Source organism: Amphiura filiformis, chromosome 5, assembly GCF_039555335.1.
Source record: "Amphiura filiformis chromosome 5, Afil_fr2py, whole genome shotgun sequence".
NCBI classification, from domain to species: domain Eukaryota; kingdom Metazoa; phylum Echinodermata; class Ophiuroidea; order Amphilepidida; family Amphiuridae; genus Amphiura; species Amphiura filiformis.
Genome location: NC_092632.1, coordinates 46,852,238 through 46,870,893, shown reverse-complemented (window position 1 = coordinate 46,870,893; position 18,656 = coordinate 46,852,238). Strand labels below are relative to the sequence as shown.

General features: G+C 37.8%; 2 protein-coding genes across 3 annotated transcripts in view; both read left to right on the top strand.

The window, feature by feature from the left end:
* The first annotated feature begins 827 nt into the window (after positions 1 to 827).
* Positions 828 to 11,547, top strand: LOC140152244 (uncharacterized). Its single transcript, XM_072174546.1, has 8 exons — positions 828 to 1,214; positions 2,890 to 3,201; positions 5,304 to 5,623; positions 7,695 to 7,839; positions 8,432 to 8,563; positions 9,905 to 10,014; positions 10,510 to 10,659; positions 11,173 to 11,547. Exons 1-8 carry the CDS (start codon positions 848 to 850, stop codon positions 11,545 to 11,547), a joined length of 1,911 nt encoding a protein of 636 aa, XP_072030647.1. The 5' UTR covers positions 828 to 847.
* Positions 11,548 to 12,254: 707 nt separating this feature from the next.
* The window catches only part of LOC140153243 (adhesion G-protein coupled receptor G2-like), a 33,764-nt gene continuing 27,362 nt past the window's right edge, over positions 12,255 to 18,656 (top strand). Inside the window, exons 1-6 of one of the 2 annotated variants that reach the window (XM_072175940.1) lie at positions 12,255 to 12,423; positions 12,573 to 12,749; positions 14,396 to 14,529; positions 15,353 to 15,615; positions 15,999 to 16,065; positions 16,621 to 17,823. In XM_072175940.1, the coding sequence (XP_072032041.1) occupies positions 12,331 to 12,423; positions 12,573 to 12,749; positions 14,396 to 14,529; positions 15,353 to 15,615; positions 15,999 to 16,065; positions 16,621 to 17,374 (1,488 nt within the window). In that variant the 5' untranslated portion in view covers positions 12,255 to 12,330 and the 3' untranslated portion in view covers positions 17,375 to 17,823. Of the gene's footprint in view, positions 12,424 to 12,572; positions 12,750 to 14,395; positions 14,530 to 15,352; positions 15,616 to 15,998; positions 16,066 to 16,620; positions 17,824 to 18,656 lie in introns of those variants that run through there. The other variant, XM_072175941.1, reaches the window with a different exon arrangement.

The window sequence follows — 18,656 nt, the reverse complement described above, 5'->3', positions numbered from 1 at the left end:
TGGTTCGCCCCATTCTGGAGTATGGTTGTACTACTTGGCATCCTCTGAACATAACCCTTACCTTCTATTGGATTCCGACCTGCCTCTTCTTAGTAAGCGTCGTGATGTTGCTTCTCTGTGTCACTTATATAAAATCTTTGCCAATCTTTGTTCTTCTCCCAACCCTTTCCAGTCTCATCCCAGACCCGGTCTACGAAACCTCAATTCCCGCGCTGTTCAAGTTCCTTTCCGCCGGCTTTCATTGTCCCAGAGATCATTTTATCCGTTTGCCTCCTCCATCTGGAATTATCTCCTGAAGCTATTGTCAATGCTTCTTCCTCCAGGCCTTCAAATTGGCCATCCAGTCCCACCTCTCTAACCAGTTCACATAATTTATGTTTTGTTTTATTTTATTGTGTATTGATTATATGTATTTTCTAGTAATGTTTCTGATTTTAATGTAAGGGCAATCCTTCAATTTATTGTGTAATCAATATTGGATCTGCCTGGCCTTGTGCCAAATGTTATAAATAAATAAATAAATAAATAAATAAATAAATAAATAAATAAATAAATAAATAAATAAATAAATAAATAAATAAATAAATAAATAAATAAATAAATAAATACATAAATAAATAAATAAATAAATAAATAAATAAATAAATAAATAAATAAATAAATAAATAAATAAATAAATAAATAGTTAATAAATAACTAGCTTACGAAAGTGCTTCTAGCATTGACATTCGCAACTACCGTTTCCCATTTGTTTTGCTATGTTGAGTATTTTTGTTTGAACTTATTTAAGAAGTCACTCAATTCTGAATTATTTTCAGCCACTATATCAACAAGTCAAGACGAATGTATGGAAACGACCCAATCTCCGCCGGTTCGGACGTCTCGAGTACTGTTACTGGGAAACAGTTGTCTTCAAATTGCGGATGAGTTGAGATGTGAAGGTGAAACAGTACATGTAAAATGTTCGAGAGACCAAACTTTGAGGTGGATATCTGCAGAATACAAAACACTTCCAAAGCCGGGCAAGTGTGTTGACCTTCATGATAGTTCAATTTCGTTAGCACACTGTCAACCCAAGAACTCATTAGACGTTGTGCGTCAATTTTGTGGTGACAGCAATGAATGCACTTTCATGGTCAATGATACCTTCTTTGAGGGAGATCCTTGCTTTGGTGTATATACATATGGTTTGGAGGTGAAATATTTATGCAATGGTATGTAATATAGTTTATATAAAAGCGCTCAAGGGGAGGGGTTTAGTAGTATGAACTTAAAATCGGTTCATTTATAACAGATACTAGTTGTACTTTCATGTCGTAGAATATTTATCAGGTTGAGACACATTAGGTGGGTGAAAAATAAAGGAAATAATTAAATATCCAAAGCTAACGCTAAATACGACGCCTCCGCCTAATGAATCTCTTAGTCATCACATTCAGATTTGATTGGATATTGACTTTTAATATATATATTTATTTATGATATGATATTGACATTTTATACAATTTCAAGGATTTAACGATCGAAAGAAATAATAAACGAAACACGTACATTATCAAGCCTGATCTGTATTGATCAATCTAGACAAACTTCATAAAGGTTGAGTAAAAATACTCAACACTTTACTCAACGTTGTGTAACTATGATACCGAGCAGTTGTTGATGAAAGGAACGCACAATCCTGTTGCTAAGTCATTTTACACAGAGTTGGGTAAATTCATTTTATCAGCATTTGCATAGTTTTATGACCCAACAGTTATTTGCTTATGTTGTCAACAATTGTTTAATTTTATTTTTGTATTCATTTATTAATAATTGTGAAATTTTCAGCGTACGCATAATGGTATAGAAACCGTTCCTATGAATGAAGGATATACAATACAATACAATACAATACAATACAATACAATACAATACAATACAATACAATACAAATGTATTGGTCGAGCTTTGAGTTTTAAAATATGTTGTCCAGTCCAATAAACTTTTAAAATGTCAGTAAACCACCTTTCTTTTTATGATAACATAATGAACAGGATTAATAGTTCTGAAGCTATCGTACCCAATCAAATAATGATCAAATTATAGTTGTAAAGGTTATAGAAAAATATCTACCACAGACAAGGGCTGCTTTTTAAAACGTTATTTAGTATTCGTAAATAAATTCATCAGGATAGTTCATAATTCATAATTTGCAAAATGTTCTTGTGTCCAAATCCAAAAGTATTTCGGTATAAAGATCTATCTTAAACATACCTCAATGATGTTTCGTACTACACCGTAGTACTTTCTCAAATTCACTCATCAACTCTCACACTCCTCGTCTGTTTCCTGTTGGTACTTGACGACGAGGGTATTCGGAACACGCCTAAAAGAACATAAGACCGAAGCTGACAAAGCCTCTAATAAGGCGTTCACAAGATCCCAGAGAAAGGCCTCTGTCACAGGAGAGGTAAACAAATCAGCCATAACAGACCATGTAGCAGAGGAAAACCACGTAATTGGTTGGGAAGACGCAAAAATCAGAGACAAAGAACAAAACAGGAAACGAAGCCGGGAAACGAAGACACATTAAGGAAGCCATCTTGATTCGGCAAACTGGGCCAACACTTTTAACCGAAACGAGGGCAACCACTTCCTACCCCATATTCATGACCAATTGTTCCACTCCAAAACGCCACCAACGTCAAGTTCCAACAGGAAACAGACGAAGAGTGTGAGAGTTGATCAGTCAATTTGAGAAAATACTACGGTGTAGTACGAACCGTCATTGGGGTATGTTTAAGATCTTTACCGAAAAACGTTTGGATTTGTACACAAGGACATTTGCAAATTATGTTATTTAGTATTGTTATTTGATTGTGTACGACATCGTTTGCTTTACTACAGGAAGCGATTCAGAAAATAGAACGCGTAGTTGGATTTTATGTGAAAGCAAAAATGAGCCTTTACATTGTGACACTGGAAATATAACGATTCTGTCAGCTGTATTTGGAACAGTAAAAGAGAGCGAGTATGCTCATTGTGGAGCCACAGGAGAAGCTTACTTCCCAGCCTGTTCAAAGGATGTTTCAATGGATGTTCAACAGACTTGTACTGGAAAACCAACATGTGCTCTAACAAACCTTACAGAAAGTTTTGGTGACCCCTGTGCGGATAAATTCAAATCATATTTTGAGTCCGAATATGCATGTGATGGAGGTATGTGTAAAACATTTTAGTTTTAGTTTTAAACACCAGCACGAGTATCATTGAAGAATAGAATGTTGAATGTTTTCCACTTATAAAGATTTCGGTCTCAAGTATTAGTTTCAGGATGATAATTTTCAGCATCAGTATTCCCCGGGCAGTATTCTTGAATAAATTCATCAGGACTATTCCATCCATAAAACTATATTTTCATATGCTAGTCCAGGTTAAACAGACGTACGTGCAGACGTTTCGATAACTACTTTTCTCAATGCTACTGTTAATTTGATGATCGTTAGACAGCTTTTGTTGATCGCTGTTCGGCAACGGAGTTGCCAGGCGATTACTCCATCAACACTACGCAGGGATGCAAATTGTGCGGGAGCGGGGAGCACCGCTCCTAGGAAATGACAGTCAAGATTGAGGAAATAATGCATTGGGAAGAAAAAAAAGAAAAAGAGGAAAAAAGAGGGAGGGAGAAGAAAAGAAAAGAGGAGAGGAAGAGGGAAAAAGAGGAGAGGAAGAGGAAAAGAAAAAGAAGAGGAGTGAGGTAGAAGATTACGTATAGGAAACAGATCTCAGCAAAGAGGGCTGTGAGGCAGTGAAGCTACTGAATGGAAGAGAGGAAACCTCAAGATACTGGCTGTGCAAAATTTGGAGAAATTCACATGATTGTTCAAGAAATAATAGCAAAAAGAGGAAAGTGTTGGTGTATATGGAAATGGGATATAATGCATATGAGGAAATTTACAATTCATCACCAGAGAGGAGATATTCAATGTAATATAACAAGAAAAAAGTTGGGTGAAGGCAGGTGAAAACACTGGGTACATAACTGAGGAAATTTATTGAGAGGCGGCAATCATATCTGAGGAAATTTATAGAGATGCGGCAATGAGGATTTTATGAGAATAAAAGTCATGAAGGAATTCAGTGTATCAATACTAATGGCATGCAGTGAGGAGAGGACGACCTGGAAAATGTTGAGGAAATTCAAAAAGAAGAACCATAAAGCACTGAACAAATTGTGCTCCCTCTGGCAAAAAATGATAGAGGAAATGGGGAGGGCAAAAAAGGGGAAAGGAGCCTGCGTCTAACCAAAATTGACCCCAAACTAGTGTAAAATACCAAACTTTTGCGCGCTACACGCGCACATTGTACAGATACAGCCTTTTTTGAAGCTCAAAGACTTATGTTGCTCCAAATTATTATCTTTTGAAGTGCAGAATAAAGCTATTTTATGTCTGGTATGATTGAGGAAATCTTGAGCCTAAAAACTTTGCTCCTGAGGAAGAAACTACAATTTGCACCCCTGATCAACAGGTCGTCAAAGATATGACACACATTATATTGGCCCTCGTTTCCGTTCATTGCGGTGCCTTGCTTTCTGATGGTGGTAGGCTCCTTTATCCATCTTGTGTATTTATCACTCTTTTCCCGACAATCTTTGCCTCCTCCCAATTGATGATATGATTAAATGTCCATAACATGATCAGATATCGCATATTTATTGATGGTTGAGTGCGAAGCTTTCCTGTTGGCTCTAGTGCGGATAGTGGTAGTGACTTCCTCCGCATCAGTTCAATGTTCGTCTAAGGGCTTACCGAATTTTCTACAAGTTTCATCTATGTATGTAAGATCACAGTTGTGACACGGCATAGAGTACATGACATCCGTAGAAATGTGGGGCTCGTGTTTATCTTTAGGATGGACGAGAGGACTGCATAATGTGCTTTGGGGTTTCATGGGTGCGTGGATGTTATATGACCTTTTCCCGTCATATTCGAAATAAATAAATTTGGCCTTTGAACTAAATTTGTTAAGTATATCAAGAGCTACATCTGTGCCAATTTATGTGCTTTTCCGGTAAAATGCACAATATTTGTACTATTTTGCAGCACTATAAAGGACATTATAAACCATATAACCTATAACCTGAGCCCTAATCTAATCCTGACCCTAAAACTAAAATCATAAACTTAACTCTAATCATAACACTGACACTAACCCCAACCGAACTATACCCCTAATTACACTAACCTAAAATGTCCTAAACCCAAACAGTGAAACTCTTATATTGAATTTAAATTATTGTCGATCGATATATATTACAGGTGCAGACTGTCCTGCAACAGGACCTCTCGGCATGGAAAACGGGTTAATACGAGACGAACAGATTACAGCATCTGAATACACCGACGATAATGCTCCAAAAGAAGGCAGACTGAACAATGCCAATAAATGTTGGGGTAAAGTAGATCCAATTTATCCATGGATTCAAGTTGACTTTGAAGAAAATGCCATTATAACCGGTATACAAACACAGGGAGGTTCAATAGACAAATGGCCCGACTGGGTAACACGGTTGCAGATACAAAGTGGGGATTTAAAGGATTCGCTGACGTTCATTACAGATGAGACTGGATCTATTAAGGTAAGCACGTGAAACAGTGCGTTGTTATATACCATTGTATACTTTAAATCTGCACATGAAAGACGGATCGAGTCACCACATTTTTAAATTGATCTCTGTGTGTTCTCTTGAACTCTCTTCACTCTCATGTGCGCGATTCCATTGTGAATTCTATTACATTAAGTACATTATAATGACCAAAAAAAAATCAGAAGGTGCATTTTCAGAGGTGACAATGGTTTTCTTTCCTATTTGCCGAGTTCAGTAATTAAATGGTCGTCAATGTCTCAAAATTGCCGGCTATAGAGAATGTAGCAATTGCATATTTTCAATTTTTAAATATTTTTAGATGTTGTGTTGCAATTAAAAAGACAGTATAGACAGCTTGCTAAATGAAACGTTCTCTGTCTTGCATATTTCTCACTAATAGCCTACAGCCCGTAAATTACATAAGCCAATTAAACAAGAGAAATACAAACCGAACAAGAAACAAACTCAATCACGCTCTTCCTGTTAAAAACAAAAACAAAAACAACAAAAATACCCCCCCCCCAAATAAAAACGTGGAACATTATCTACATTCCTACATTTTAAGAGTCTTACACCCGCCTGATTCCCTTCATTAACAAACACACTATGGTTTCCGAAGCAATCACAGTACCCACATGATACTTGAACAAAAATCAATGAAGCACTGATCAAAAAACATCATGCACTTGGCATATTTTGAGATATTTTAAAGGCATTCGACATTCTCATTACTAAACTTGAACCCTGCACTGCATTGTAACTGCACTACAATGGTTCATTAAAATATCTAACTAGTGGCAACAATTTGTTAAAAGCATCTTCTACACTCAAACCACTTACCTACGGAGTCACTCAAGGAACCATCTTGGGACCCTTCCTTTTCCACATCTACATTAATGATGTCACAAACACAAGCACAACATTCACTTACACCTTTCTCTTACATTGGACGACACAAATCTCCTTATCGCACAGCAGGATCTTAACTCATTTCAAACTATCACCAGCATTGAGCTGAATAAATTAAAACACCTGGTTTACAAGGTTTATTAGTAGCAAACGTTCTCTGAAAATTAAAATAACGTTATGAAATTATCACTCACCAATCACCATGACCACATTTCTTGTCGTCACGGTAGACAGCAAACTAATTGGGTACCACACATATAAATAACATTCAACAATTACATCGAGCCAAGTCTCCAAGTCTCTCCTTCTTTTAGATTACTACAGGTGTTGTATCAAATACTTTTTATCATGAGGGGGCCACAGCTTGTTAAGCTCAGTGTGAGTTTTTTTCTGTGACTCCCAGCACAAATCTGTTAATAAAATATTGTTATCAGAATATGTCAGATGGAAAACAAAGGCACTAGATATCTGATTATTATTATACAACCATGACAACGTTCCACTAAATCAATTGGTACAAAAATACCTTTCACAACCTCTGACCCACCCTCGCACCAGGGTATCTCTGAAGGAACTGTATTGTTGGGAACTGATTTTTATGGGTATTTTAAGACATAAACGAAACATAACTAAATAACTGATGTAGTTGAGGAATAAATCAGCTATCACATACTTTTTGAATTTTGACAATTGACCATTACGTTTTTGAAATAAAGGAATTTTACGACACTACCTCATTTTCAATCCGTTCCACGGAGTCAAAATATCTATCAATGACAATAGACGGCTCATGCGCTGATGAATACAGATGACAATGAGGGAGTGTCGTAAAATTCTTATTTCAAGAATGGTGTGGTTATTAAATATTGTCAAATTTCAAAAAGTACGTGATATCTGACTTATTCCTCAACCACACCAGCTATTTAGACATGTTTAGTTGTGACGTCAAAATACCCAAACAATTAAGTTTCCGACGATACAGTTCTTTCAGGGACACCCTGCATAATGGTTTTGGTTTGCGTTAAGGCAGGACGTGCGTACGTACCTACGTGCGTGATTTGTGTGATTTACTACATGTGTTATGTATATGGATGTGTGTTAATTAATTGACTATTACGGTATAATGCATTATCTACCTATCCATTCAATCCAGACATTTCAGGCCAACACCGATCTATATTCTGTTGTTAATATCACGTTTCCTGAGCCAATAAACGCAAGGTACCTGCGCATCATACCAACAGAATGGGAACAGTCATGGGTAACACTACGCTTTGAAGTAATTGGCTGTCCTCCTGGTAAGACTCGCTTGTTGCAGGCTTTGGTGCATAATTGGCCCCCCAAGTAAAAAAGAAAAATGTAATAATATCGTAAATAAGAATATATTCGTATGTTATAGAATGGCCAAGCTGAGCCAGTTCAAAATGTGTCAACAAAAAGAATTGCCGGACAAACTGTGACTGCAACTTCAAGGCAATGATAAGTCTGTGAGGAAGCGTAACCTTAACGATATAAATTATGTGAGGTAACGCAAGTAAATGACGCTGATCTCGGAAATTAAAAAAAATTCTGGTTCCATATCCATCTCATGCACTTCTGTAGGGTTTGATGTCAGGAATATTAACATGAGTAAAGTGCGCGCTACAGGCGTGGATGCGGGAGTAGGAAAGATAAAGAAACAGAACAATATTTTATTCTTTGTGGATCAGATATGTTGCTCATTCATATTCATCCTGCCTATTTTGGGCTCTTGCCGGATGCCACAACATATTGAGCATTTTATCCACAATCATCTCATCCGGGTTCGTTCTCTCACGATCACATTTGCCAAAGAGGACATAAAGTGTTTTTTAAATCTCATTTTATGAATTTTGTTTTTATTTTTCACAGTGACCTGTGCAGAAATTAAAGAAACAATTAACACCAATGGTTTAAAGAGAAATCAAGTCTCATGGCCAATAACCCATGCTGGAACGGCGATAGTTGAATCAATTGAAAGATGTCCTGTGAACACGGAAAACCGTAAGTATGTTTTAAAGAGTAGCTTTTAGTATATTTTATGGAGTAAATACCTATAAAAGAACATACTAGATCCCCTAAATTAAATTTTGTTATCACATATGCATACCGTACCACTTAGAAGGGTGAGTCTAGTTGAGCATGCTGGTGCATGGGGGTAGAGCTGATGGAGCTGGTGATGGTGATACTATACTCCCGATGTTTTAGATTTAAAAAATATTATCCTGTTCTGCCAAACATAACTAAATCCTAATCTTTTTAATAAATTGTAATATTTTGGCAATTTGAGGGAAAATAGGCCACAAATATAGTGCTGTATTTGACTCGAATCGGAAGTAGAAACGGGTAAGAACGTAAAAGAGTCGGCAACGTGTATAACTCGTTCTACACCAGCTTGAAGTAGGTACAGGTGTATTATTATTAATCGAGGGGCGGATTCGATGCAACAAGCATTCGTTGAAACATACTGAATATCGAATATTTGTGTAACAAGCAGGGGCATAAGAAGCAGTGAGGGGCCCTTTTAGCATCTCCTTTATCAGCCCTATTTCATTTTCGCTTGTGCAATGGCAAATATTATTATAGATGGAGTAGAGATTATATATCGATCCTTATTTCTACCTCGGTATAAGATATAGAAATATAGACGGGCAGTGTAGCAATGGCTGCTGCACCAATCGAAACATGGAGACCGCGTTTCATCGAGAGTTTAGCCAACAATGCATGTATCGAGTAAATCGGGTTCATATATTCAACACCTGCGAGAAGAAGACTATTCTATATACAAGTGCAAATTATCATCACCGTTGTCACCTTTTCTGAAATGAAATGTTGGTTAACAAGAAGAACCTGAGAACAACGTTCAGAAGACTGATAATTATCCAACCAATGCACTTTAATAACAGACCAACAAATTGTGATTTAACAGACTTTCCAGCAATGCAGGGTCAGATATGAAAATGAAACGCTCAGGGTTTAATGAAAAAAGGCTTTAAAATTTGTTTGCTCTCTCGTAAGATAAGATAAGGTAGTTAGTTAATATTACCCAGGTGACAACTCATTCTGAATGGTGAAACTATTCTTCATTTGGGTGCTAAACTGGCTGGGAGAGGACAAACAATAAGTGGCCTTTGGTTTCTCTACCGGAAGTCAGTTTGTTCCAAAATTCCTTAATAGGCGTGGTGCAGAACAATAGATACAGCTCGGAGAATAAATCCATGTTCTATGTTATGAAATACACAAATTCTATAGTGGGAAGAAATTTTGGATCAAATTGACTTTCATTTCATGAAAATCGGAATATTTTGGCGTTTCCGACACATGCATTTTCTATTTTATACAAAGGAAATTTGGCACTTGCCGAAAGAAATTGCACTTATGAAGGACACTGGGCCAACTTTACAATAAATGATTGCGGAATGGAACAAAGGACAAGAGTAGAAGATTTGTCTAAGGTTAGTGAGCTATTTCTTTGCTACAGTTTGTTAATTTATTTTGGCCCTACGAATAGATCCAAACATATTATCAGGCAGGTATATAGGATATTTGTGAATTTTGTTGAGGTTGCAAAAAGTTACCACCCGTGCTTAATATGGATTATTATAAAGACACCCGTACACAATAAATTCAGTATAGCTCGTAAGACCTCAAAATTATCTCACTGAGAAAGCAAACGATTCAAGAAAAGAAACAAATTTGAGTTCAAGCTGGTACATATAATGTACCACCTGATACTTTATCACAATCAAGTTTTTCAATCCGTTATACATACAATAACATTTGAATACGAATTTTTTTTTATGGCAATAAAGCTCTCTGCAATTTTGGTCGATTTCAGAACAAAAGTGATGTATGCATAAAGGATAATTCACACCTTCTGTAGGTAACATAAAAATAATGTGAAATCGACTAGCATTTTGAATGCGTTTTTATCATTATATCGTTTAAAGATACCAGTGACTGAAGGGAACGTGCAAGAAATTACAGACGCACTTGCAAGAGCTATAGAGGAGTCCAACACGAATTCAGAAAAGGTTGACATTGCTGTTGTACAGACAATTTTTGATAACATCGTTCAAGTTCACTCGTCTTCACCAAATGTAGGTATTTTTTCTTACTTCCACGCTCCGAGCGCGAGCCATTCAAACAATTAATATAAATATTGTCGTGTCACAGGTGTTTCAATTACTGACATTAAGAAATGTGGGGGCTTTTCAATAAAAGGCTGTCACTGTAAAATGATGTTCTTTCTATTGTTTCAAAAAGACACTTGATACAAAACATGATGAAGAATTATATAGTCCCAAAAGGTATTTTGGTGTGCACTAAACTAATGTTTTGTTCATAACGACGAAGGTTTTTGATCTGTTGATCTGATATTAATTTACGATTTTTTTTTTTTTTTTTTACTAATACTATCAGTAATCGTACGTAGTTGGATGCAGACAGGAAAAAAGAGTCATATAAGCACGTGGGCACCAGGCATATCTTCAATGTCGTCTTTCGGATTATGTCTTTAGTAATTTAAAGTGACTGTTTTTAAATGAAAAGATAAGTTTAAAATGAAACTGCCAGTGTTGTCTACAATTATGACAATGTTTATTTCACTTTAGGTCACAGAAAGTGTCATCAAAGCCATCAACAGTATTCTGTCTGCGAATATATCATCAGATGACCAGGAATCTGCAAATGCATCATCTAAAATAATCAGATCGTTTGAGAAACAAGTCACCTACACTATTGAGACGTATGGAAACTTGAGTTCCGTTAAGCCCAACATTGCTGTTATGGGTGTCGTCGTTAGTGAGACACAAGATAGAGGTGGTATCGAATTTGGTATTAAACAAACCTATGACGGATTTGGTGAGGATAGCAATCGAAGTTTTGATCCAAATGATGTGAACACAGAGGACCAAATCATTGGAAGTTATATTCAATTGCCAAAGGATGCGTTCTATCAAAGCGGAGAAAGCTATGGTAAGCATTAATTTATTTTACATTACACTGGTGAGGGCACAGTGCTGCAATGGTACGGGTTTTGACTCATGTCCAGGTGTATAAATGGGTACCGATATATTTACAATATAGCTGTGAAGGTAAAACAAGACTCCTTTTGCGGGAGGCGTATTTATTTTCTATACTGTGATTCTTGTGCCGGTAGAAGGGTGTCAATTATTTTCTCAGAACTCGAATTGAGGAGCCCATCTCTCCTGTTTTATTTATGAAAATATGATACAGAACATCAAATTGACATTTTCGATAAATCCCATAAGCCTTTGGGAGTAGACCTGAGATGTCCTCATTTGACGTCACACCGACTTGCAATGTGCAGTAACGATGCAGATTAGCGTGACGTCAAATGACGCCATCTCAGATCTACTCGCAAAGACATATGGGATTTAGCCGCTCTTGCCATACATTGTTTGCACGAAGGTAGTCGGCGGTACAAGTAAGCGATATGTTTGGTGGCTACCGTAGCTGGTGCACAACCCTAGTGCCCAAACTATACCGGGACAACAAAAGATGCAGATAATTATAATTTCAAAAGAAAATGAGCATTTTAGACACAGACAGCAACAGACCCCAACACCCCCCACCCAATTCCCTCACACACACGACACAACACACCCACCCCCACACACAATCCACACCATTGAACAGACAACTACAAGAATGCGTTTTTTCCATTTGCAGATACAAAAGTAAGTTTTATTGGATACAACGACAACAGATTGTTCCAGTCACAAACACTAGACGAATTAAACGCTTCCATGATTGTTGGTCCAATACTCTCAGCTGTTGTCCTTGGTAAAGATGTTGCCAATTTGAAGAAGCCAGTTATTATACAAATTGAACTGAGACAGGTAAGAGACAGCCTTCACCATTGTTCACATTTATTCAATTTCATGCATTTTGCGGATGTAAGCTCTTTTGCAACACAACAAATTTACCTCTCTGTAAAAAAATCTTAACAGAAAACATAATATAAAGGATCCATGTTTCTGTTTTCCAGGGAAATGAAGCCATACCAGAAGCCGTATTGAACACGTCCACCACATGCGTGTATTGGGATTTTAGCAAGCATGGTGGTATCGGTGATTGGGCAGAAGACGGATGTGAACTGATGAGTGCTGAGTCAGGAAAAATAACCTGCCATTGTAACCATCTTACAAGCTTTGCAGTGCTTTTGGTAAGTACACAGCCTTATAACAAGCATGTCAATTTTTAGAGTCAGGAAAAATAACCTGCCATAGTAACCATCTCACAAACTCTGCAGTGCTTGTGGTAAGGACGTAGCATCCCTTCCTGCTTCTTCGCCTGCCTCTCTCTATTAATATTGCTGTATTCGTACCAGTTATACCAGAGGTACTCAAACGGCGCGTATCGGGCAAACAATTCCAATGGGGAGGAGCAAAATCTTAAACTGTCATCTCGCTGATACTCCCCCATGCAGAGCGACTCTACAGGGACAAATGTGGGCGAAGTGCTCAAAAAGAATTTCAATTTGAATACCAAAATAGGAAAATAAAAATCCCAAAGTCTGTTCTGGTGTTGCGAGCTAGGTGGGAAACTTGGCCCCAGTCTTCGCCACTGTCTCTTTCATCTAAATTCGAGTGTATGTCGGTTTGTAACGTTGTAGAACTCCAGGCAGGAATTGTTCTTGCAATCCACCTATTCAGGATACTTATTTATGTTGAATTCTTAAAAATGCAAAGGTGAAATCTAGTCAGTATACGAACGTCACTCACACATGCCACATGTGCACCAAGCGTAATGCAGACTCAGAAACAAGAAGGGTATCCTGTCCTTACACACACTACTTCTGAATACGAATTTCGCACAATGTGTAGAGTCCACACCAATTTACTTTTTTGCCCACGGTCAGCCCATCATAGAAGACAAAAGCCAACAAAGCGCTTAATATACATTGGACTATACCATAGTCGAATTTTATTAAAAATATGTTATTATTAGTCATGATGAATCCATTTCGTTGAACTCAAAATTATACTGATGGTTATCAAAATTAAAGTATTCAATAGTAAAATGGTCATAAAGAGTTAAAAATATCAGATAATTAGTGACAATAAAAGTAACTGAATGCAACATTATCTTGCATAATTATCACTTTAATACTGAACAATTCTGATTTTGGAATCTACCAGTTTATTGACAGCGAACCCCGAAAATCCCACTATGGACTTTGAATTTTAAGCAGAACTTTACCGGGGCTTTGCTCTCTAAAAACACACAGTCAAGCATACTTGTTTATCAGTCCATTAACCACAAGTACTAAGCATGGTATAGTACAAGACGCGCCAGATGTTTGCTTTCGCGTCAACACAAAAGCGCCGCAAATACCACAGATAGTTGTGTACGGTGTAGTTAATGGTAATGGCGCGGGCCCGGAAGATTTAAACAATAGCGAGATATGGACGACCAATCACAAGGCAGACCCATTTAAAGATGCATTACATCATGGCCAATTTTAGTTAGGCCAGAAATTGGCCTAACTCTCCATAGAGTCCCGTGTTAAAAATCTTAACCGCAAGGCAAAGTCAGTAGTCCACCTGGGAAGCTAACAAACAGAGGGAGTGCGGTGACTGAAAAGATCAGATACAGATGTGGAAATCTATCAGTTGCACACAAATCAATATAAATCAGAGTTTTATGCTTAAATGTAATGGCCAGAGTATGCAAAATGGGCAAGTAGACTACGGAGAAGTCTAAATATACATATGATCTGTGTTTTAAGGAAATGTTTCCACAATCCACAACTTATAGTTAACCTGGAACATCTTAACGTATACATAACTTCATTTTGTTTTATTGTAGGATTTCTCAGGTCACCATGCCCGAGGTTCGGAGCCAGGGACTTTGAATTTCACTTTGGACATCATCAGTAAAGTGGGCTGTGCCTTCTCAATAGTTGGACTGTGTTTGACATTGATGATATTCCTTTGTTGCAGGTAAGTCCCTATTGTCATGTGTAGGTATTGAAATCTTAAGCAGCAGGATAGACAGGACACTAGATCACTAGGATTCGTTTTACCCTAGTAATTCAGTTTCAAGTATTTTAGTGTATCATGATAAATGTGCCACCCTGAGCTAATTTACTGAAATTCAAGTTTCTGCCGTTTTCTGGGGACGGTTATTATGTGGCAATAGGAAGACAACAGTGTGAGAAATATAGTATATTATTTGAAATAAATTTGTAGTTTCTGTGCAGCTCTCTCCCGCCACCACTTGCCGGAGTAGTACCGATTCATCGACCGTTTAAAAACCGTTTAGCGGCAATATTGAAGGCATTTGTCTGGCTATTCCGTGTTCAATTAACTCTAGCTAGGATCATTAGGATCTTTTTTTTTTTATGTCGAGCATATTTAGGCATTAACTTCTAGCTGAAATCTAGTAGATAACGCTGACGAAACTTCGGCCAGTCACAAGTGATCTGACGAAAGGGGTCGCCGTAGATAGCTGGTCGGGTATTTTTACAGGACAGGAAAGTACTGCCGACAATCGGGCGCTACCCTGATCGGAACCGACTGTGACGTGGACTTTTTTATTATTGATCATCTGCCCCGCCATTACCAGATGAACCACGGGGAAAGCGGAGATTGTTTTGTCCTGCGGGGGGAATTGAACCCGGGACCTCTCGCACCAAGGGCACAGACCGTAACCAGTGTGCCACGCTACTCCCTAATCTTGCATTTTAGCTACGAATCATAGCAGTTAATTTGCAAGAATATTGATATTTATTTTCTGTTCTTGAATGTTTTAACACTATTACAGAGGACTTCGCATCAGTCTCCAACGTAAGATTCTCATCCAATTCTGTATCTCAATGCTGGGTTTATACTTTGCCTTCTTGATCGGCATTGACAGTACCCATTCCGAGATAGGATGCATCATTGTAGCAGCACTTCTGCACTACTTCGTCTTGACTACAGTACTGTGGATGGGGGTTGAAGCTCGCCATATGTATATCACCTTGGTTACTGAAGCAGACCGAGCGGGGAGGAAATTTATGATTAAAGCAAGTTTCTTTGCTTGGGGTGAGTAATGCTGATTTTGCAGATAAATGATGTTTTTATTCAAGTAGTCCAATTGATATTTATACATACATAGAAACACAAACATCCCTTCACCCTGCAATACCAACATTTATAAATGTGCGCACCTGCAATCGCTTTTACCATTCCTATTTAACGATATTACATTGTACAATGTTTTGAAGAATTTATACAACCACACAACATACACCGACCGTAGAAAAAAAACCCATTTGCCATAAATTTTCCGTCACCTCCCTTTTCCTGCTTTCCTTCATGCCTTCATTTCGTGTTCCTTACCTTTCAAACACACACAAAACAAAACAAAACAAAAAACACAAAACAAAAGAAGTTTATGATTGATTTTTGTTTCGATGTGTTAACAGGTGTTGGTTTGATACCAGTCGGTGTGGTGCTAGCTATAAAACAACGCAATTACATAGCGCCTTCATAGTAAGTGATATTCTACCATCAGATCATTGTTTTTTCTTTAACATGTATAATATGAGTTCAAAATAAGTTTTAAAAGGGTAACCGTTTCACACTGGGTTTATTGATCATGAGAATTATTTCTTGTTCATCCATGGACTATTGACAAAACCGACTCGCAAGCGGTAATGCTCAGGGTTTTGCCGTGGCTCAACCAGAACCAGAACCAGTGGCGTAGCCGGTTGGGAAGTGGAGGTGGTGGGCCGGGCGGTGCCGTCGCTCTTCATGGCCGTCGGTACATGACGGGCTCGGGATGAAAAAAATAGGGTTAACAATAGACAATTTTGTGTGCACTGCTTGATTAGGATGAAGTACAAGTTGCTCAAATCTGGGATATGACTCGTCCGTTTTTACCTGTTTACGTTGGAACATGGAAGGATATTGTTATATAAGCATGCATTGAAAAGAAAATGGTTGTGCAAGTAATTAGCAGTAATAGTATAGCAATTGAAGTTTACCCCATAGTTTATTTAACATTTCTAATGATTGCTAATTATGCATTTTTTGTTACCCTTGCAGCTGTTTTGTTGCACCTGATTACGGTCTGTTTTTCGGGCTTCTACTTCCTATCGGGCTGGTCTTCTTACACAATACAATCATCTTCGGGTTGGTTGCAAGAAAGCTTCTGGGCTCCAAGGCCTATGTTATGAAGTCCGATCTGGAAAATCGTGAAAGTGAAATCGGGGATGAGGAAGAATGTCACAAGACCGGAGTAGGAGAGATTTTTAAGCGCCTGCTGAACGCGTTCGCTGTATCTATACTTCTCGGCATAACATGGGTATTTGGATTCCTCGCCATCGAAGAGGCACGATTTGCCTTCCAACTATTTTTCTGTATCTGCAACTCTTTCCAAGGAGTTTTGATATTCATTCTCTTCTGTTTCGGTCAGAAAGATGTGCGCAAAATCATCTGTGCCAGGTGCTTCTCTGAACCACCCTCTCAACCCAAGTTGAAGCAGATAAAGAAGCCTGCAGCCACTGGAGCTACTTCAGTATCTAGTGATACTTGCCTTACTGGTGAAAGTTATACTGAAGACAAGGACACGCTGATTACTAAGATTGACGGAATGTCGGTGTTAGAAACAGAAATGGTGGATTCAAAACAACAAGCCACTTCAGATAAATCAGATAAAAAGGAAGAATCTAAAGTGAATCAGACAGAGGCCGTCAGCTCGGATACAAAACAGCCACCCGTCTCGCATCTAAAACAAGGTTCTAACCTAGAGCCTGCCACCGAACAAACTGACGTAAGTGCTTCGTCAGAATCAGACTAACAATATTGCCGAAATGGCTAAATCAGGCGTACAAAATCATAAGACCAATATCTACATTTTAGAGTTAATTGTACATGACTAATTCATGACTAATTCGAGGCATCGGGTTGAATAGGCTTGGAGAGCGGAGGCATGCCACATATCAACTACTACTTCAAACCATACGGCGATCTTGCTATTATAATTAAAGACAGAGATAAAAAGAATTTATCGCGTCTGACGTCATCTGTCAATCAAATTCGAGCACGGTTTGTTTACAAGTGTCGTGATGAAAATTCTTTTTATCTCTGTCTTTAATTATAACCATAACCGTACACGCTTTCAATGAGATCAGACAACATTTTGTCTACCCCGATTAACCATTTCCACAGTGCTTCTCGCCAGATGGTATCAAATGCTGCCTTGAACTGAACATAATTCCAGTGGATCGGTATACGCTTTTTCTCGACTTTTCAATGATTTTCCGTACAACAAAACTATTTGTGGTTCCTCGGGCAATACAAAATCAACACTTTTCCTCCATCAGGTGGTTATGATTTTTTCTGTAGTTGGTTCTAAAATAAGGTACCATAAAATAATAATGTTTTGATAACTGTATAATACAATCCGATGGTAAACTATTGTTTCATTGTTAACATCATAAACACTACAATGCTGAAAACAGAATATCTAGTACATATGTACTAATCTTGTGGAATTCTGATAATTATAACCTGATGCATTTTGTTTTCCTTGTTTGTTTTTTTGGCTCTCATAATTTTTATTTGTGTGTCAGTATTTCAAACATTGGTTTGTGTGGGTTATTAAAATTATTAACCTATTAGTCTCTTATGAGGAAATTATGACTATGATGATTTAGAGGGTAGTTTTACTTTCTCTGAATTGAAAGGGACATGTAATATTGTGAAGTCAGTGTTGTAATCAATCTGGGAACAATTCTTTTTCTCTCATGTATTTGATTTACTTCTCAAGTTCATTTAGTTATAATCTCAGCTAAGAGTAAATATTTATTTATTTATTAAATATGAATGATGAGGAAGCAATGTATAATAGATGCTTTATATGGCAAGACTTGTGTTAACAGGACCGGATTTACCTTTTTGGGGCCCTGGACCAGGCCAAAATGTGGAGGCCCCCAAACTCACCGTCACTAGGCATGTGCACGCAAGGGGCCAAGTTTTGATTTAGGTACAAGATCGACAGTGGCGGCGGGACGGTTACAATTTAGAGGCAGACGAGCACAAATTCACCTATATTATAGCCTCAAATGAAGGTGAATTTT

Coding starts and splice junctions, on each gene's coding strand:
- LOC140152244 (XM_072174546.1), top strand. CDS start 848: ATGGAAACGACCCAATCTCCGCCGGTTCGGACGTCTCGAGTACTGTTA. Junction 3,202..5,303: donor CGAATATGCATGTGATGGAG/GTATGTGTAAAA, acceptor TATATATTACAG/GTGCAGACTGTCCTGCAACA. Junction 7,840..8,431: donor AGTAATTGGCTGTCCTCCTG/GTAAGACTCGCT, acceptor TATTTTTCACAG/TGACCTGTGCAGAAATTAAA.